Source organism: Anomaloglossus baeobatrachus, chromosome 5, assembly GCF_048569485.1.
Source record: "Anomaloglossus baeobatrachus isolate aAnoBae1 chromosome 5, aAnoBae1.hap1, whole genome shotgun sequence".
Taxonomy (NCBI): Eukaryota; Metazoa; Chordata; class Amphibia; order Anura; family Aromobatidae; genus Anomaloglossus; species Anomaloglossus baeobatrachus.
The window spans coordinates 382056473-382077960 of record NC_134357.1 but is presented as its reverse complement, the minus strand read 5'-3'; the positions used below and the strand labels follow the sequence as shown (position 1 = coordinate 382077960).

The 21488-nt window shown below is 47.4% G+C and overlaps 1 protein-coding gene across 1 annotated transcript in view; it reads right to left on the bottom strand.

Moving 5' to 3' along the window:
* Positions 1-21488, bottom strand: part of SNF8 (SNF8 subunit of ESCRT-II) — a 61668-nt gene that overhangs the window by 5617 nt on the left and 34563 nt on the right. Inside the window, exons 6-7 of the mRNA XM_075347642.1 lie at positions 13444-13585; positions 8195-8269 (exon numbers count right to left, since the gene is read on the bottom strand). Coding sequence (XP_075203757.1) covers positions 8195-8269; positions 13444-13585 — 217 coding nt within the window. The remainder of the gene's footprint in view (positions 1-8194; positions 8270-13443; positions 13586-21488) is intronic.

Sequence of the window (21488 nt, the reverse complement as noted above, 5' to 3'; positions counted from 1 at the left end):
TTCACGTGTTTGTTGAGCAGCTTTAGATCCAGGACGGGACGGAACGACCCGTCCTTCTTTGGCACCACAAACAAATTGGAGTAAAAACCGCGACCTCGTTCCTGAAGAGGAACGGGAGTCACCACTCCTTCCGCCTTTAGGGCGGACACCGCTTGCAGAAGAGCATCTGCTCGGTCGGGAGGTGGAGAAGTTCTGAAGAAGCGAGTTGGAGGACGAGAACTGAACTCTATCCTGTACCCGTGAGACAGAATGTCTCTCACCCAACGGTCTTTGACCTGTGACAGCCAAATGTCGCCAAAGCGGGAGAGCCTGCCACCGACCGAGGATGCGGAGAGAGGAGGCTGAAAGTCATGAGGAAGCCGTCTTGGTAACGGTTCTTCCGGCTGTCTTTTTTGGTCGTGATTGAGTCCGCCAAGAATCTGAGCCCCTCTGATCCTTTTGAGTCCTTTTGGACGAGGAGAATTGGGACCTGCCTGAGCCTCGAAAGGACCGAAAACCAGACTGTCTCCTCCTCTGTTGGGGTTTGTTTTGTCTGGGTTGAGGTAAGGATGAATCCTTACCCTTGGAGTGTTTAATGATTTCATCCAAACGCTCACCAAACAGTCGGTCACGAGAAAAAGGCAAACTGGTTAAGCACTTCTTGGAAGCAGAATCTGCCTTCCATTCTCTCAACCACAAGGCTCTACGTAAAACCACGGAGTTGGTAGACGCCACTGCCGTACGGCTCGTAGAGTCTAGGACAGCATTAATCGCGTAAGACGCGAATGCAGACATTTGAGAGGTCAAGGGCGCCACCTGTGGAGCAGATGTACGTGTGACCGTGTCGACCTGTGTAAGCCCAGCTGAAATAGCTTGGAGTGCCCATACGGCTGCGAATGCTGGCGCCAACGACGCTCCAATAGCTTCATAGATGGATTTCAACCAGAGCTCCATCTGTCTGTCAGTGGCATCTTTAAGTGCCGCCCCATCTTCCACTGCAACTAAGGATCTAGCTGCAAGCCTGGAGATTGGAGGGTCCACCTTGGGACACTGGGTCCAGCCCTTGACCACGTCAGGGGGAAAAGGATATCGTGTATCTTTAAGCCGTTTGGAGAAACGCTTATCTGGATAAGCGTGGTGTTTCTGGATAGCGTCTCTAAAGTCAGAGTGGTCCAGAAAAGTGCTCAATTTACGCTTGGGATACCTGAAATGGAATTTCTCCTGCTGTGAGGCTGACTCCTCCGCAGGAGGAGCTGGTGGAGAAATATCTAACATTCTATTGATGGACGCTATAAGATCATTCACTATGGCGTCACCATCAGGTGTATCCAGATTGAGAACGGTCCCAGGATCAGAATCCTGATCAGCCACATCCGCCTCATCACACAGAGAGTCATCCAGCTGGGACCCTGACCAGTGTGATGAAGTTGAGGGCCGCTCATAGCGAGCCCGCTTAGGCCGTCTGGGACTGTCGTCCGAGTCAGAGTCGTCACCCTGGGGTGCATGCGACACCTCCTGAGCTCGGGAGTGTTCCAGCTGAGGGGGACCAGGGAGCAATGATTCAACAGTGCCCATGGTCTGAGTTACTGGTCTAGACTGCAATGTTTCAAGAATTTTAGACATAGTCATAGACAATCTGTCAGCAAAAACTGCAAACTCCGTCCCTGTCACCTGGACAGCATTCACAGGTGGTTCTCCCTGGGTCACCTCTAGCAGCGGCCCCGGCTGAGCAAGTGCCACAGGGGCCGAGCACTGCACACAATGGGGGTCAGTGGAACCTGCCGGTAGAGCAGCCCCACATGCGGTACAAGCAGCATATAAAGTCTGTGTCTTGGCACGTTTGCTTTTTGCGGACGACATGCTGTTGTCTGCCTTGAGTAACCTAGGAGGGTATATAGCAGAGAGTCACCAGCGACCGTACAGTGTAATGTATAGCATGCAAGCACAAAAATACAAAGTACACTTCGGCACAAGTGGGGGTGAGCCCTTGAGGGCTGCTTACCGCCCGCTGAAAAGCGGGTGTGAGGTCGCAGAATCCAGTGTCTGGGTCTCCCAGTCTCCCCTCTCCAGCTCAGCGTGCAGACAGGAATGGCTGCCGGCGTCCTGTGAGGAGGGGCGGACCGTGGGCGTGCCACAAACAAAGTGCGGGAAACTGGCGTCCCACTGTGCCCAGTGTGAGGGCTGGAGTATGTAAAGCAGACTCCAGCCCTCAGCGCTGATGGTCTGTACAGCGTCCCGCCCTCCCCCTGACTGGCAGGTCTGGGGGCGGGAACGAAACGAACTAGGCCGCAAAAGCCGGGGACTGTAGTAATAAGCGCGGCCGTCATACATGCACGGCTAGCGCGGAAGTCCCCGGCGCACCACAAGTCCCAGCCGCGTCGCAGTGAAAACTGACCCCAGCGGCCGGCGCGGCCGTTCGTACTAAGTCTACTCACTCAGCAGCGCTGTAGTGAGGAATGGCACAAGCGCAGCAGCGCTGATGTCCCCGGCGCACTAACACGCCCAGCATGCTGCGGTGTGCGCGCGGTATGCCCGGGGACACAGAGTACCTTAACGAAGCAGGGCCCTGTCCCTGACGATACTCAGCTCCATATCCAGCCGATTCTCCGGGGGCTGTGGAAGGAGCACGGTCTCAGTGCCTGGAGACCGGTAAAGTCCCACTTCACCCAGAGCCCTAATGGGGATGGGGAAGGAATCAGCATGTGGGCTCCAGCCTCCGTACCCGCAATGGGTACCTCAACCTTAACAAACACCGCCGACAGAAAGTGGGGTGAGAAGGGAGCATGCTGGGGGCCCTAGTATGGGCCCTCTTTTCTTCCATCCGACATAGTCAGCAGCTGCTGCTGACTAAACAGTGGAGCTATGCGTGGATGTCTGACCTCCTTCGCACAAAGCATAAAACTGAGGAGCCCGTGATCCCACGGGGGGGTGTATAGCCAGAAGGGGAGGGGCCTTACACTTTTTAGTGTAATACTTTGTGTGGCCTCCGGAGGCAGTAGCTATACACCCAATTGTCTGGGTCTCCCAATTAGGAGCGACAAAGAAAAGTAACATATTGGCTTTACCCCCCTCCTAAGACACTAGCTCTGGTTTCTGTCAAACATGATGGGGGGGGGGGAGGAGAAAATCTGTTCTCCTTCCTATTACAAAGACCAAAAGCAACCAGAACAGACCCCAAGAAAGAAGCGTCCTCCAAAATAATCAATGAAAAAGGGACTTGATGCTAAGTACAAAAATCTGTCATTAATAGTATTGTGGGACATTTCACAGCAGTCCCGGAAGTTGGGCAATGCCACAAACAGACTATGATAAGAGTCTTGAAGAAAGTAGCAAAGATGGAAATTGAGGACACAGTTTGAAAAGGCTTACCCCCAAGATGGAAGCTGGATGCCTGACAGTAAAGGAGACCTCTAATGCTATTGTGGAAAAAGCAGAAATGAGAAAACAAACAGCTCTGCCTTTGGACCTGTAGGCTTCCACAATTGCAGAACAAATTTCACTAGCAAAAGGTTGCACTGGAGGCTGGCAGAACTTTGTGAGGCCCACCAAGGATCATGAATGGAGAATTGGAACACTGAAAGGTTTCAATAGAAATATGCTAATATCCCTGATCAATTCAGACAGTGCAGTCCAGAAAATGGAAAGGAGAAGATTTGTGGATGGTTAAAAGCAATAGAAGATGTAAAGGTAGGATTCTTGAAGGGAATCAAGGTCTACCCTCAAACCAGACTAGAGAAGGACAAGAGCCTAAAGGCCCCGTTACACGAAACAACGTATCTAACGTTATATCGCCGGGGTCACGGATTCCGTGACACACATCCGGCATAGTTAGCGACGTCATTGCGTGTGATACCAATGAGCGGCCGTTAACGATGGAAAATACTCACCAAATCACCGATCGTTGACACGTCGTTCATTTTCAAAAAATCGTTGGTTGTTGAGGACGCAGGTTGTTCGTCGTTCCCGAGGCAGCACACATTGCTATGTGTGACACCGCAGGAACGAGGAAGAACACCGTACCTGCAGCCGCCCACAATGAGGAAGGAAGGAGGTAGGCGGGATATTCCGCCCGCTCATCTCCGCCCCTCCGCTTCTATTGGGCGGCCGCTTAGTGACGCCGAACGAACCTCCCCCTTAGGAATGAGGCGGTTCGCCGGCAACAGCGACGTCGCTAGGCAGGCAAGTCCGTGTGACGGGACCTAATGATGTCCGCCACGGGCAGCAATTTGCCCGTTACGCACAACCGACGGGGGCTTTCACCAGCGACATCGCTAGTGATGTCGCTCCGTGTAAAGCCCCCTTAAGAAGAAGACTTCCAAACAGGGAAATAAACCTTGGCAAACAGACTTATGGGCCTTAAGCAGGATTCATATAACAAAGTCACAAAAGATTCTTGAAATTTACAATCTTGGCACCCACAGCCAAGCCAAAAAATGCAACTGAAGTAAAGAGGCAGAAAAAAAGCAGACCCTGAGATGAAGGTCGGAACAAAAAGGAAGATGAACCAGGTCCACATCAGGCTCAGCAGTCCCAGAGCTATGAGGATCACTGAAATGCACTATGCATTGACCTGTGCAAAACTTGAAGTGCAGGGAAGTGGGGTGGGAAAGCACAATTCTCTCCTCAAGTAGTGACCAGTGCCTTCAGCAGTGATCTCTGCTGGGCCAGGAACCTGGCAGATAAGTTGGGGCCTTGTAACTGAGACAGGAACCAAGAGATGCATGTTTGGATGACTCCACTGATGAGAATAATGGCAGAAGATCTCCAGAAGAAGAGACCACTCCTGGATCTAGGGGTTCTTGGATGAGACAATAATGTGACCCAGTTATTTACCTTGAAGATCTGAAATATGGAAACACTGGACTCAGTGGCTTCACTCTGTTGAAAACCCTGGTGCCTACCTACATGTGAGGGGAGCTCCCAGTGACCCTCCAAACTCTGTGCATAAGACTTGATCTGGCAAGCCCTAAAGTAGGGGATCAGAGGCAGAAGCTAGAGATTATGGCTCCTGGGTCCAATCTGGACCCTGCAGCAAGAGTTGAGAGTTAGGTCTCATTCACATGTGCGCATTTAAACACGTGCATGATAAATGGTACCTGTGTATGGTTCGTGTGTCTGTTTTTACCATCAGTCAACATTGTTTTTCACAGATGGATAAAGAAATAAATTGCAAAGCTTCTCCTATACTCTGCGATGTTAGATATGTACAGCGCACTGATATCCATCTACTGTACGTTTTTCTCATGTTTTTCTCAGACCCACAGACTTATATTAGCCTTGTCATCAGTGCTGTTGGGAAAAAAAACAGACATGTCTCAGTGTGTTTTGAGAGAACACGGACCCAAACTAAAATACTAGTACAGTCAGTTAATAGCACCTGGAAATGGAGGGGAATGAAGCGGAGCAGGGTTGAACCGCCAATGGAAATCTATGCAGACTAGGGAGAGAAAATGGGTAAGACACCCTACAGAGTCTACTGATCTATTCCACAGAGACTAGATGGATCTCAGAGGGAAGAGAAGTGAGTAAATGGCATAGGCGACAACCTTAAAAGGTAGAGACCATCCTGTTCAAGACCAAACTACCAAGCCATAAAGGCAGATGGGACATTCTGGAGTGAAAGGAGGAGATTTTAGAGAGTTTTCCTCTTATTGATAATCATCTGCTCTCTTCTTAAGAGCAAAAATTGTTAATTCTACTGGGTACTACCATTGCCAAAGTTACCTGCCACCTCTGCAGTCTATCAGTGGTGGTCAGCATCCTAGGTAGGAGCGCACCGCTTGCAAGCTCTTTGCTATAGAACTCACCTCAAGGTGGCTGGATCCAGCTTCTTGGGTTTGCAGTGGAAAAGATGCCTACAGCAACAAAGAGCACACAGAATGGACCAGTTCAACTATGCTACTGGTCCAAACTCAATATGCACTGCTGCTTGGCAAGCAAGAAGTTTGGAGGCAGGGAAGTGGTGCTCTCCTGAAGTACATCTTGAGACAAATCTGAAGAAAGAAAAAGTATCCGACAGAAGGTCAATCTCAGGAAAAGTCTGTGCTGGGATGGCGAGCTGAAAAGGTTAATCTCTCTGGGCATGATCTTTACCAGTAGACTGTCCAGGCTATGTGTAATTCGCACTCTCCAACCTCCTGGTAAGGAAGGCCAGGATCCTTATTAAGACCCTAAAAGCTGTTGCAAGGGGAGAATGAAACATCTGACATGAAAAGAACCAGCAGTAAGTAAAGAGATTACTGATGTGACCTGTCAATAGCTTGGGAAGATTCACATTGCAGGTGTCGACGGACAGTAGCTGAACGTCCAAAATCAGATAGAAATGGAGCAACTTAACTACATATTTTTCAGGTTTCCAAGCCTGCAGTCTCAAGAGAAGACTGGCAGAGATATATTGAGGCAAGCAGCCACTCCTAGGAGGGGTCTAAAGGGTTCCTTTGAGGGGCTGCAAAAGTCAGATAAGACAACGATACAAAGCTTTGCTAGTTTAAATGATGGTGAAAACAGGCGCCAAGAGGGAGCAGCCATCCTAAGTACTTGGAAAGGGCATCAATCTACCTATCCAACAGATCACAGATATGGATCTAGAGAACTACTGGGAAACCAGTACCTCTGAAAAGTGTAATGCGGGCGTCACACGGTACGATCTATCGTGCGATTGTACCCGCCCCCGTCGTTTTTGCGTCACGGGCAAATCGCTGCTCATGTCGCACAAAGTCGTTAAACCGCCGTCACAAGTACTTACCTGCTGAGCAACCTCGCTGTGGGTGGCGAACATCCTCTTCCTGAAGGGGGAGGGACGTTTGGCGTCTCAGCGACGTCACACAGCCGCCGGCCAATAGAGGCGGAGGGGCGGAGATGAGCGGGATGTAAACATCCCGCCCACCTCCTTCCTTCCGCATAGCCGGCGGGTGCCATGGAACGCAGGTAAGCTGTGTTCATCGTTCCCGGGGTGTCACACGGAGTGATGTGTGCTGCCCCGGGTACGATGAACAACCAGCGCCATGAAAAATAAACGACGTGTACACGACTCATGATTTGTGACCGATTCAGTGTCACACGAAACGACGTCGCAAACGATGCCGGAAGTGCGTCACGAAAACCGTGACCCCGACGATGCATCGCACGATAGATCGTCTCGTGTGACGCCCGCATAAGAGAACACACCTACCATAGGCTCATCCACTTAGTAGCCTTCAAAGAGGCCGTTATGGGGACAGGTAACCAGCGACAAAACTGCAGCCCCAATGAGGCATTGCTACATGCTGTTGCCTCTGGGGACTTTAGTAGAAAAAAGGAAAAGGACCTCCGTGCCACATAATAAACTAAGAGACAAAAATAAGGTCATTTTTGCCTCCTATGGGCACTAAGCTAAAGCTGCATGTACAAATCCGTATGCTGTTTTGTTTCTTGGTCAGCACATGGATAATGTTTCAACAAGCGATATACACAGTTTTAAAAATGGGTTTCAGTCCTGGAGATTCAGGGCACATACTATTCGCATCTGTTTTACTGATATGACTCTGCCATTAATATTCTAGGGGAAACCGTATAAAACACAGAAGACAGACTTTCTACTTCAGTTTTCCAACCGTGTTCCATCTGCTTTTAACTGGTCTATTACAAAGAGTCGATGGATAAAAAAAGTTAACGAGTTACCTTCTTCAGTTTTGGAAAACCGATCAAGAAACTGATAACACAGGAGAGTAAAAACTGTCGTTTTCACGAATGTAAAACAGCTCAGCAGGGGGAGCCAACAGTTTTGTTCTTTACCTAATGTCCAGGCATATAACCATGGGGCTGTGTCCCACCAATGCCATTAATAAGAAATCCGAGAGCAGGTATTAAAAGGCGGCAGCAGAATAATATAGGGAAGTTGTGGTTTCTTTTTTTCTCAGTGTAGGAACAAAAATACACATGGCTACTCAGGGCAATAGTGATTTGTGTACTTTGCTACAAATCTACATTACAGAAAAAGTTGGCCAATGTTGCTACTACATATAAGGCCACATTCACAAGTTCAGTATTTTACTTCAGTATTTGTAAGCCAAAACCAGGAGTGAACAATCAGAGGGAAAGCATCATAGAAACAAGTGACCACTTCTGCAATTCTGACCCACTCCTGATTTTGGCTTACAAATACTGATGTGAATTACTGCCCAAATACTGCAGTGTGAACATGGCATAGATCAATCTGTCTGCTGACAATACTCACCAGGACGTGTTTAGCTCTTTCTTTCTCCCAGTTTAGACTTGACTTAATTTCGCTGACTGTAACATAGCCCTTCTTCTGCAGAGAAAACAAGACATTTACCATACAAACGACCTTAATACACAATGGCTCTCTAAGGCCCCCTTCACATGTGCACATAAAAAATGCACTTGTGCCACATTCCACTTTGTCCATCTGTGTATAAGTGTATTATCTGTGAGACATGTACCGGGAAAAAACACGCATGACACTGAAATGAATGGCTTTTATGTGTTAATGATATGTAAAGATAGATGGTAGGTAGACAGATGATAAATATATCCAGCTATTAACGAAGTAAAATAATTAAAAGAGAAAACAAAGTGGGATCCCATCAATTTTTAATAACCAGCAAAGGTAAAAGTAGGCAGCTGTGGGCTGATATTATCAGGCTGGGAAGGTTCATGGTTATTGGGCCCTTCCCAGACTAAAAATATCTACCCGCAGCTGCCGCTAAAGTGGGGCATCACAATAAATGCCAAATTCTGGCCTTCACCTCCGCTCGTTCACCAATTTATTTGAAAGAAAAGTTCCCAGGTCTGACATACTCCAGAGGTTCCCACGATGTTCGTCCTCGATTACATAGATCAAAGGCCAAGGAACCTCAGAACGAGGCTCCATAGAGTTTGAGTAGCAGCAACTCCTGGCTCACGCTGCACTCCGAGAGACCTGAAGACACTGAGCGGTGACATCAAGAACGTTACTGCTCTTCACAGTCACGCAGCGTGAGCCAGAAGTCGCGGCTGCTCAAAGTCTATGGAGCCTCGATCTGAGGCTCCATGGCCTCTGATTTACCTAATCAAGAAACGTCATGGGACTGATGGACTACGTCCAACCTGAGAAGTTTGCTTGCTAATAAATTGGTGAACAAGGGATAGTCTCTTGTTTTTCCTTTCTCTTTTTTTATGTTTTTTGGAATCCCTGGACTATGCCGGACCTACATGAGGGGTTTTTCTTATTGTTTTTTCAAAAAAAATAGGTGAACCAAGTTGGTGAGTGTTTTCAAATAAACTATTTTTGTGTGTGTTTTTTTTCTCTTTTTTTTTTTTTAAATCAGGTTCATTTTTATTTAACAGCAAAATTATACAACACAAAATAAATTCCCCCCATAGAAATATCACAGAAAGGGGAAAAACCTTTAGTCAATAAGAAAAACCACACAAATAACATAATAAACAATGCACCCGCAGTCCACGTCTCATTTCAATATGGGTCTCAAAGTGCATATTATTTCCCAATATATTCTCCATAGTATAGCTTACCCAGCATCATTATGACATTATATATATACACATATACACACACACACACACACACATATTCCAGCAGTACGCATATCAAACTATTTGAGGAAATTTGTTAACCGGTCAGAAGGAGAAGGACCTGGTCGCTCGCACTGTCCTGCAGTAACGCTGAGGAGGGAAGGCCTGGGGTATCCAACCATGCCCCCCAGATCTTATAGAACTTTTTCAATGCATTTCTTTTAAGGTATACTCCTCTCTCTAGTCGAAGTATAGCGTTTACTCTTTCCCTAAAATCCCCGATGACCGGAGGCACTGGGTCCAACCAGTGGTAGGCCAAGTTTCCTAGCCTGGTACAAGAGACGTGTAATACCGACCATTACCGGCGAACTCAAGTCCACCCCCCCTTCCAGTAGACCCAGGATACATATAATAGGTCTTGGCTGTAGACGGATATTGAAAACTTGTCTAACCAATTCTAGTACTGCCCTCCAGTAATCTTCAATATTCCCACAGGACCACATCATATGCATCAGATTAGCACCCTCCTGCCCGCACCTAGGACACAGATCATCCATCCTAACTCCCATCTTATGCAATAGACTAGGTGTCCTATATACTCTATGTAACAGGAATAGCTGTGACAGTCGTTGGCCTTCAGATACAGCAAGGCTTGGAGTCTGAGACAGGACCTCACCCCACTGTTCCTCTGTCATAGGGCCTAGGTCCCTCTCCCACTTCTCTCTAGCCTGCAAAGGGAATTTGTCGAGGTGTCTAGATAACATCACTGTATATAACCTAGAAATAATACCATAGGAGCAGTCAGATGTCAACAAATCAGTAAGAGAGTGATTCCGCTCTATCCTAATGTCCATACGACGTGTCTGTGTCTCATAGGCATGACGGAGCTGCAGGTATTGGTAAAAGGAACTGTGCGGTATCCCAAACTCAGCTTGAAGCTGGTCAAATTTTTTAAGTATATTATTCTGAAGAATCTGAGACACCTGATGCACCCCCCTGCTCACCCATGGCCTCTGATTTACCTAATCAAGAAACGTCATGGGACTGATGGACTACGTCCAACCTGGGAAGTTTGCTTTCTAATAAATTGGTGAACAAGGGATAGTCTCTTGTTTTTCCTTTCTCTTTTTTTTATGTCTTTTGGAATCCCTGGACTATGCCGGGCCTACATGAGGGGTTTTTCGTATTGTTTTTTTTAAAAAAAATAGGTGAACCAAGTTGGTGAGTGTTTTCAAATAAACTATTTTTGTGTGTGTTTTTTTTCTCTTTATTTACTTGGTTAGTAATGAGGGTGTCTGATAGACACCTCTCCATTACGAACACCAGGGCTTGATGCCAGCTGACACTACACAGCTGAAATCAACCCCAACTACCATTACCTTAATTGCCAGTGCACCAGGGCAATTGGGAAAAGCCAAGGCAAAGAGCCAGAATTGGCGTATCTAATGTGATGCGCCACTTCTGGGGCACCTACAAACTGGTATTTTTAGGCTGGGAAGGACCCAATATCCATAGACCTTCCCAGCTTGATAGTATCAGCGCAAAGCTGTCTGCCTTACATTTGCTATCAGAAATAGAGGGGACCCATGCCGGGGTTTTTTTTTCTTTAATAATTTATTTATTACGTTAAACAAGCCTAAGCATCCTTTAGTGCCACATGAAAGACACTATAGGGTGCAAATGTATAATATGTAGGGTGTTGGGAAATTATCTACAGGATATCTCTATCTAGCTGTCATTTCTCTATATCTATCATTTTTGCACAACTTTAACACATGAAAATATTTAATTTCTTGATTGTATTTAATTCTGGTACATGTCAGAAGGATGGCACACGGATGACATCCTTGTGCTGTACATGTTTGTTACGGACCCATTGACTTCTATTGGCCCTTTTCATCGGTGCTAATGGTAAAAAAACGGACATGTTTCCACGTGGATCAAATGGACACACAAGTGGTTCACGCGAACACACACTCTGTGTGAAAATCAACAGAGATTTTAATGAGTATGCTTGTGATCATGCCTCCAACGGACACCACACATACTGGAAACTCTGGTGTATGAAGTGGGCCTAAGACCGTCCCAATCAAAATGACTGCTGGAACACCATTGTAAATGTGAACAGGCTGCTAGCCAAAAAATACACAATCTATATGAAGTGAAAGCTGCACTCCAAATTCAGAGAAATATGAACAAGCATAACTGCTTTAGCATACATAAGGAATGAAAAATACAACTAGCCATATGACATTTTTTTTAAATGTGACATTGTATAACTCCTGAGGATTATTTGAAAAAAAAAGAGATATTTAGCTAATGTATTGATCAATTCATTACTGCCCCATAACCAACTTCACGGTAATCTCTTATTTATGGGGTCCCTAACCAAATGTTACCTCTATAAACGGTTAAAACCTGCTTGTGTGCATGGGTACTTAACCAAATATTACCTCTATGTGCGGTTGAAACCTGCTGTGTATGGGAAGCCAGGGACCTGGCTATATAGGAAGTTGAATAATCATGGCTAAAGGGCGGGACTGGGTACTCCAAGACTGTCCCAAAGCACAGCATACTACCACCTTGGAGGTTAGATAAAAAAAAAGGTTTACCTTTTTCCTGTGTTGGTTCCTTTATGTTTCTTATTAGATATAGATGGGAAAGCCATACATATTACCATCTCATAGGGAGATTCTGCTGTTCTTGGCTCCAGTGCACATCAGTACACAAAGGCCCAATGAGGCTTTCAAGTGATGTGGTCTTGTCAATATATAGTCTATATGTCCAGGTACAGTCCAAAATTGTTTAAAAGAACTGAGAGTCCTCAGTGGTTGATACCTTTTAATGGCTAACTGAAAAGATGGTAATAATAGCAAGCTTTCCAGACTACTCAGGTCTCTTCATCAGGCATGGTATAACAGAAAATCTGAAGAGTCACATATTTATACACAACAATTAACAGGGATCAACCACTGAGGACTTCAGTTCTTTTAAACTATTTTTTATCTCTACTGGCTAACACGGTACAAAGATATATTTTACAGGTACAGTCCAGTGATGCACCCATGTGGCTGTGTCTGGTACTACAGCTCAGATCCATTTACTTGGACTCTGAAATCCCACATAAGTTACCTTACCAAATTCTCTAGGAATACTATATTCACCAGATATAAATATTAACTCATGATAGGTGAATATAGTAAATCATGATATTTCTGCAGTGCCTTTGATGAATCTGCAAATTAGCAGGCGGGAGCTTATTTTCCTCACAAGAGAATATTAACTACTTTAAGCTAGTAATGGGTAATATCACTTTTTCTTTACACGTTAAAGCTAGGAGTTGTCCATTACATTACTGCCTGCATGCCATATGCACCAGGAAAGATCTTGCTGCATATATCAAACATACCTCTAGAGCCCCATTCACCTAATGGGGACCAAAAAATGTTTAAAGTTTATCTCCTATTCATGGAATAGGTGCTAACTTTCTGATCCCTGAGGGTCAGACTGCCTTGGCCCCTGCTGATTCAGATAACCAGGCTCTGATGAGTCTAGCTGAATGGAGCAGAGGTCGATCACGAGCGCTGTCTCTCCAGTCATTCTTAATGGAAATGCTGGAGTTTGCCGAGCACTGCTCTTGGCTGATCTTCGGAGCTCCTAAGAAAAATGATTGGAGAAGCAGCGTGCATATTTGACCTCTACTCCATTCAGCAGGAACTCATCAGAGCCTGGTTCTTGGGATCGGTGGAGGCCATGGTAGTATGATCCCGAGTGATTGGAACGTTGTCCCCTATCCTTTATATAAGAGATAACTTTCAAACTTGAGAACACCCCTTTAAAGAAGTGTATTCAAAAATAATTGTAAAATAAGGAAGGTGGATGTAGCTTAATATCTGTATGAAATCGTAAAACCACCAAAAACAGCTGCCAGTAAATAATGTCCTTACTGACCTCCGCCAGCTGTAACACCACCGTGTGATCCATGTTCAGCTCAGCAGGAACTGATTGCACCAGATACGTTCCACCCACTGGGATGATACCAAAACCGCTACCGAGGACTTTTAATTTTTTAATTGCTCTGATGATATCGTCCCTGAAACAAAAAAATGTAAAAATATTTTACAGAAACAGTCAAAGTGTATCATGGCTTTTTTCTCTATGAACACAGCCTTAGATAAAAGGTCACTGGCATTCCGTAAAACTTTTGACATGTCGAACGTTTTGGCAAGTGGAGATCCATGTTCTGAGACCACCACCAATCACAAAATTAAAGCGGCAAGAGCACTCAAAGGTGCTGTTTTGACCTATAAGCCTATCTTTATTTTAGTGCTTGGTGGAGGCCTCAGTAACTGGCCACTGATCACAACTTTTGACATCTCACTATGATCTGTTAAATAAGTTATTCACTACCCTAACTCACTTCATTTTTTGTTCAATTGTGCTGTTATGTGCCACTAAATGCATCCATACTCTTATTATAGTAATATAAACCTTTTATCATGCAGATAGCATCACTTGGTGTCTACAGATGCAGCTCTGGTATTTACATTTATCACTTTCTCTCCCCAGGCTTACCATGTTCTATTACTACAAGTTTTACTCATAGAAAAATCACCAATTGTGAAAATGAAGGGAATTTTGTTTACTTACCGTAAATTCCTTTTCTTCTAGCTCCTATTGGGAGACCCAGACAATTGGGTGTATAGCTTCTGCCTCCGGAGGCCACACAAAGTATTACACTTTAAAAAGTGTAACCCCTCCCCTCTGCTATACACCCTCCCGTGCATCACGGGCTCATCAGTTTTGGTGCCAAAGCAGGAAGGAGGAAACTTATAAATTGGTCTAAGGTAAATTCAATCCGAAGGATGTTCGGAGAACTGAAACCATGAACCAAAAGAAAAATTCAACATGAACAACATGTGTACACAAAGAACAACAGCCCGAAGGGAACAGGGGCGGGTGCTGGGTCTCCCAATAGGAGCTAGAAGAAAAGGAATTTACGGTAAGTAAACAAAATTCCCTTCTTCTTTGTCGCTCCATTGGGAGACCCAGACAATTGGGATGTCCAAAAGCAATCCCTGGGTGGGTAAAAGAATACCTCGATAAAAAGAGCCGAAAACGGCCCCCTCTTATAGGTGGGCAACTGCCGCCTGAAGGAGTCGCCTACCTAGGCTGGCATCTGCCGAAGCAGAGGCATGCCCCTGATAGTTTTTCGTGAAAGTGTGCAGACTCGACCAGGTAGCCGCCTGACACACCTGCTGAGCCGTAGCCTGGTGTCGCAATGCCCAGGAAGCATCTACGGCTCTGGTAGAATGGGCTTACAGCCCTGCAGGAATTGGAAGCCCACAAGAACGGTCGGCTTCAAGAATCGGTTCCTTGATCCACCGAGCCAAGGTTGACTTGAAAACCTGAAATCCCTTACTCTGGCCCGCGACAAGGACAAAGAGCGCATCAGACCGGCGCCGGGGCGCCGTGCGAGAAATGTAGAGCCGGAGTGCTCTCACCAGATCTAATAAATGCAAATCCTTTTCACATTGGTGAACTGGATGAGGGCCCAAAGAGGGTAAGAAGATATCCTGCTTGAGATGAAACGGGGATACCTTAGGGAGAAAGTCCGGGACCGGACGCAGAACCCCTTATCCTGGTGAAACACCAGGAAGGGGGCTCTGCATGATAGCGCTGCTAGCTCAGACACTCTCCTGAGTGATGTGACTGCCACTAGGAAGGCCACCTTCTGCGAAGGGCGAGATAGAGAGACCTCCCGCATCGGCTCGAAAGATGGCTTCTGAAGAGTCGTCAGCACCCTGTTAAGATCCCAGGGTGCGAACGGACGCTCGTAATATGGGACTATGTGGTCAACCCCCCTGCAGGAACGTGCGGACCTGCGGACGCCTGGCTAGACGCTTTTGAAAAAAACACGGAAAGCGCCGATACTTGTCCCTTGAGATAACCCTGATGACGCTAGGGGCCAGGGCTCAATGACCACACCATCAGGATGAGGGCCGCAGAATTTAGATGGAAAAAAGGCCCTTGAGACAGCAAGTCTGGTCGGTCTGTGAGTGCCCACGGTTGACCCGGTTGATCCTCGGCTAGTCTGGAGCAACGAGGATTGGGTGAAGAGACCATTCCCCTGCTTCCATGCCCTGGCGACTGAGAAAATCTGCTTCTCAGTTTTCTACGCCCGGGATGTGAACTGCGGAGATGGTGGAGGCTGTGGCTTCCGCCCACAGCAGAGTCCGCCCCCTGGTGGTTGATGTACGCAACCACCGTGGCGTTGTCCGATTGAATTCGGATCTTCCTGCCTTCCAGCCACCGCTGGAACGCCTTTAGGGCTAGATACACTGCCCTTATCTCCAGAACATTGATCTGAAGGGAGGACTCTGTCGGAGTCCAGGTTCCCTGAGTCCTGTGGCGGAGGAAGACCGCTCCCCACCCTGACAGACTCGTGTCCGTCGTGACCACAGCCCCGGCTGGGGCCGGAAAGATTTGCAAGGGAAATAGAGGCGTTCTTGTTTAGGGACGTCGACCTCCTGTCCCATTTGCGGTGTCCGATAGAAGCGGACGCAGACGAATCTGCGCAAGGGAACTGCCTCCATTGCTGCCACCATCTTCCTTAGGAAGTGTATGAGGCGCCTTAAGGGGTGTGACTGGGTCCGAAGGAGAGAGTGCACCCATGTCTGTAGTGAGCGCTGTTTATGCAGCGGAAGCTTCACTATCGCTGAGAGAGTATGAAACTCCATCCCGAGGCAAGTCAGTGATTGGGTCGGTGTCAATCTTGACCTTGGAAAATTGGTGATCCACCCGAACCTCTGGAGAGTCTCCAGAGCAATGGTCAGGTTGAGTTGACATGCCCCCCAGGAGGGTGTCTTGACTAGAAGATCGTCTAGGTAAATGATCACCGAGTGGCTCTGAGAGTGTAGGACCGGCACCGCTGTTGCCATGACTTTGGTGAAGACTCGACCTGATTGCGAAACGCAGGAAGCGTTGATGCTCTGGTGCAATCGGCACATGGAGATAAGCATCCCTGATGTCGATTGATGCTAGGAAGTCTCCTTGGGCCATCGAGCCGATGACAAAGCGGAGAGATTCCATCCGGAACCGTCAGGTTCTCTGTCTGTTGAGCAGTGTGAAGTCCAGAACGGGGCGGAGTGATCCGTCCTATCTTGGTACCACGAACAAGCTGGAGTAAACACCGCGACTACGTTCTTGAAGGGGAACGGGGATCGCAACTCCTCCTGCCGTCAGAGTGTTCACCGCCTGAAAACGTGCATCGGCTCGCTCGGGGGGGGGAGATGCTCTGAAGAAACGAGTCGGAGGACGAGAACTGAGCTCTATCCTGTAACCGTAAGACAGAATGTCTCATCCATCGGTCTTGGACATGTGGGGACCGCTCCCCTGACCTGGACCGCCATGCAGAAGAGGTTCTCTGGCTCTTCTGTGGCCCGTTGGACGATGAGGATTGGGACCTAGCTGAGGGTGCTGAGGTCTCTTTGGTTTGGGCTGGGTAAGCACGAGTCCTTTCCCTTGGACTGCTCAATCGTTTCATCCAATTGTTCGCCAAACAATCGGTCGCCAGAAAAAAGAAAACCGGACAAGAGCTTCTTGGAAGCAGAATCTGCCTTCCATTCGCGTAGCCACATGGCCCTGCGGACTCCGCTGTACGGCTAGCCGAGTCCAGGACAGCATGCACGGCGGAGGATGAAAATACCGACGCCTGAGACGTCAAAGACGCTAATTGCGGAGCAGAGTATGACCGCATTAATCTCAGACAGAGCAGCTGAGATAGCCTGGAGTGCCCACACTGCTGCAAAGGCTGGGGCAACGGACGCGCCTATGGCTTCATAGATGGATCTCATTAGGAGCTCTGCCTGTCCGTGGCATTCTTGAGCGTTGAACCGTCAGCCACTGCTACTACTGATCTAGCCGCCAGTCAAGAGACTGGAGGGGCACCTTGGGACACTGAGCCCAACCCTTAACAACGTCAGAGGGAAAGGGACAACGTGTGTTATAAGGCGTTTAGTAAAAAACGCTTGTTCGGGAAAGCCCTGTGCTTCTGGACAGCATCTCTGAAGCCTTGAGAGCCACGTCCGGACAGAGTCCTGGGTTGCGACCTCCGCCTCATCCTCTAGCGAGTCCTCAAGCTGAGACCCTTGATGAAGTCGGGGAAGATTCTAAGCAAGGCCGCTTAGCCGGTCTGGGACTGCGGTTCGTGCCGGAGCCCACCACGTAATAACTAGAGGCCACCCCAGGAGCACGCTTCGTCGCAGACCGAGAGAGGCCTGGGGGCGATCCCGCAGTGCCCGGGGCCTGTGTAAGGGGCCGGTCTGGACTGCAAGCTCCTAGTATCTTAGCAGACCATTTGTCCATAGCCTGAGCCATGGATAGTGAAAATGACTCAGAGAGTTTCTCAGCAAAAGCTGCAACTCTGTCCCTGCCGCCTGGACAGGGGACGCCGGCGGAGCTCAACCAGTGCCCCCGGCTCCGGCTGAGCGAGTGCCACATGGCCCGAGCAATGCTCACAGTGATCACTGAGGGATACATATGTACAGCCGAACTGTGAAAATGCATACAAACATTATATATCTATATATACAGTTCAGCACTCTAGGGGGCCCAGCACCGAGAAGAAGCCCCCTGGCGTACCGACCGCTCAAGCAGTGTGTGCTGCTTAAAAACATGGCTGTCGGCGTTTACAGTGGAGGGGGGAGCCGTGGGCGTAACCCCAAAAGTGCGGGAATCTGGTGCCCCGAGTGAAACGTGAGGGGGGCGGAGGACAGCCGCTCCAGCCCTCACTGTCGGCCTCAGACTGACCGTCCCGCCCTTCCCCCTGACTGGCAGGTCCGGGGGCGGGAGTTTAAGGCACTAGGCCGCAAAAGCCGGGGGCTAAAGTTAAACACCGCGGCCGGCAGGCAGGCGCGGTAGTCCCGTACCAACCCCGCAGTCGCTGCCAAATCTGAGGCCAAGGTGCTCCATGCACCGTCCCCAAGGGGACACTGAGTACCTGTGCGGGGATCTGTGCCGTAGAGTGCTTAGTGAGGGGGGCGGAGGACAGCCAAGTGTGCTCCAGCTCTCACTGTCGGCGTTAGACCGACCGTCCCGCCCTTCCCCCTGACTGGCAGGGCCGGGGGTGGGAGTGTAAGGCACTAGGCCGCAAAAGCCGGGGACTAAAGTTAAAACCGCGGCCGGCAAGCAGGCGCGGTCGGCGCGGTAGTCCCGGCGTCATACCAATCACCGCAGTCGCTGCAGCGTCTGAGGTCAAGGTGCTCTATGCACCGTCCCCAAGGGGACACAGAGTACCTGTAGATATAGGGCCCTGTCCCTGATGATACTCAGTCTCCTGTCCGGCAGAATCCCACAGGGGCTGCGGAGGGAGGCCGGTCCCAGTGTCTGGATGACCGGATAGGATCCCACTTCCCCAGAGCCCCTAAGGGATGGGGAAGGAAAACGGCATGTGGCTCCGGCCTGTGTACCCGCAATGGGTACCTCAACCTTAACAACACCGCCGACTTAGTGGGGTGAGAAGGGAGCATGCCGGGGGCTCTGTTAGGGCCCTCTTTTCTTCCATCCGATATAATCAGCAGCTGCTGCTGACTAAAATGTGGAGCATTGTGTGAGTGTCAGCCTCCTTCAACACAAAGCATAAAAACTGATGAGCCCGTGATGCACGGGAGGGTGTATAGCAGAGGGGAGGGGTTACACTTTTTAAAGTGTAATACTTTGTGTGGCCTCCGGAGGCAGAAGCTATACACCCAATTGTCTGGGTCTCCCAATGGAGCGACAAAGAAATTTAATTTTTATTCAAGTAGAAAAATAACACCAATATGTGCACATAGATATACAAATCAATTGTCTTACGCCAATTAAATGGCAACCCCTGATCTTGAATATCAAGACCAGGGTTTACAATGAACAAAAAAGACAAATTGATACAATTTAAAATACATAACCAAAGTGCTGGTTCACAACAGGACAATAACTATAACCAAACTTAACTTGGTATCTCCTAATGAGACTATGCTGTCATGACGCCTGGAGGACGGGAGCATGTTATCAAGACAGTGTTTACTGCAGTGCTGCTGATCTGCTGTCTGGCGCCATGGACCTGCATACCTTAGACTATACAATCTGACAACCTCCTGATGAACCACGTGTTCCAGCGTGGGGAAACGCGTCGAGGTGGAGACGTCTTGATTATGATATAGTTGGCGGTTCACTATACTCACTAAAGGACTAATCTTCCAAACGTCATGTGGATACTCCTGGATGAATATCCTTGATTGGGACTACAGATAAGCACGTTGTGCCAGCATAGTCTCATTAGGAGATACCAAGTTAAGTTTGGTTATAGTTATTGTCCTGTTGTGAACCAGCACTTTGGTTATGTATTTTAAATTGTATCAATTTGTCTTTTTTGTTCATTGTAAACCCTGGTCTTGATATTCAAGATCAGGGGTTGCCATTTAATTGGCGTAAGACAATTGATTTGTATATCTATGTGCACATATTGGTGTTATTTTTCTACTTGAATAAAAATTAAATATTTTCACAATTGGGGATTTTTCTATGAGTAAATCAGAGTAATATCCCCTGGACCCTAGAGGTATTTTAAAATTTGATTCTATTACTACAAGTTCCATCATGCATTGCAGTAGCCTTTGAGCCATTACTTAGCACACCTTCTTTATTCTCCACCCTGCACTGCTGAAGATATTGGGAAAGACCAAGTTTCAGCATGGCCCAGGGTAAATACCAGGCCATCTGTCATTTGCCAGATGGCCCTGCCCTTATTTGTAATGCAAATTTCAGCGCTTTTCAGCTGTCCATGTCAGTGATTGGATTACCTAAACCTTTTGCTTTTAAAATGCGCATCGCAGCACTTCACTAGCAAAGGTATCGGACCCTGCTTTTATTTGCTCAATGAAACTGTCAGCTCAGCTTGTGTGAGGCAGTCTAATTGTGTCTTCAGGAGGAATGCTTGGGCAAGCTGTCATTCACTCCAAATCATCCACACCCACCATCAGGAGCCCAGTGACGACTTCCTTTCATTTGGTCTGATTTCTGTGCTGGAAAAGGAAGTATTGGACATAACAAAGGAGGAAGAAAAATCTGCATAACAGTATTAAGTGATCACTGCTGAGATGCGCTCATAAAAGACATACAAGTGCTTCTCAATAAATTATCCTCAAAAGTTAATTTATTTCAGTAATTCAATACAAAAAGGGAAACGCATATATTATACAGAATCATTACAGAGTGATCTATTTCAAGTGTTATTTCTGCTAATGTTGATGATTATGGCTTACAGCCAATGAAAACCCAAAAGTCATTATCTCAGAAAATTGGAATAATTACCACAAAACACCTGCAAAGCCTTCCTAAGCGTTTAAAATGGTCCCGTAGTCTGGTTCAGTAGGCTACAAAATCATGGGGAAGATTGCTGACTTGACAGATGTCCAGACGGCAGTCAATGACACACTGCACAAGGAGTGCACTTATACATCCAATACAAGCATATTACAAAAGGTATTGTTTTGAAGAGCTACGATATATGGCAAGGGGGTGAAAAAGTAGTGGAAAACCCCTTTAATAGTTTTATGAAAGTGCAAATACTATTTAACTCTTTAATCATCAGGGAAGTTTCTGTCTTTTACTTTGGTTTTTTACATTGCTTCTTCTCAGAGCCATAACATATCAGTCGACAAGGCCACATGAGGGCTTGTTTTTTGCAGGACAAGCTGTAATTGTGAATGACACTATTCACTTTATAATATAATATACTGAAAACCTGGATACAATTGTTTTTAGTCACTGTAGAGGACTTGAACCTGTGAGCGTTTCATCACTTGTACTATACACTCAAATAAAACAGTATTACAACTTATAGCACAATCATGGTCTCCTATGGAGGTCAGCCTCCTATAGAGGTGGCTAAGCTTTACAAGAGTATCAGGATGGCAGCCATAGATGCCTTAAGCAGGTCTCCAGCAGCCATAGAC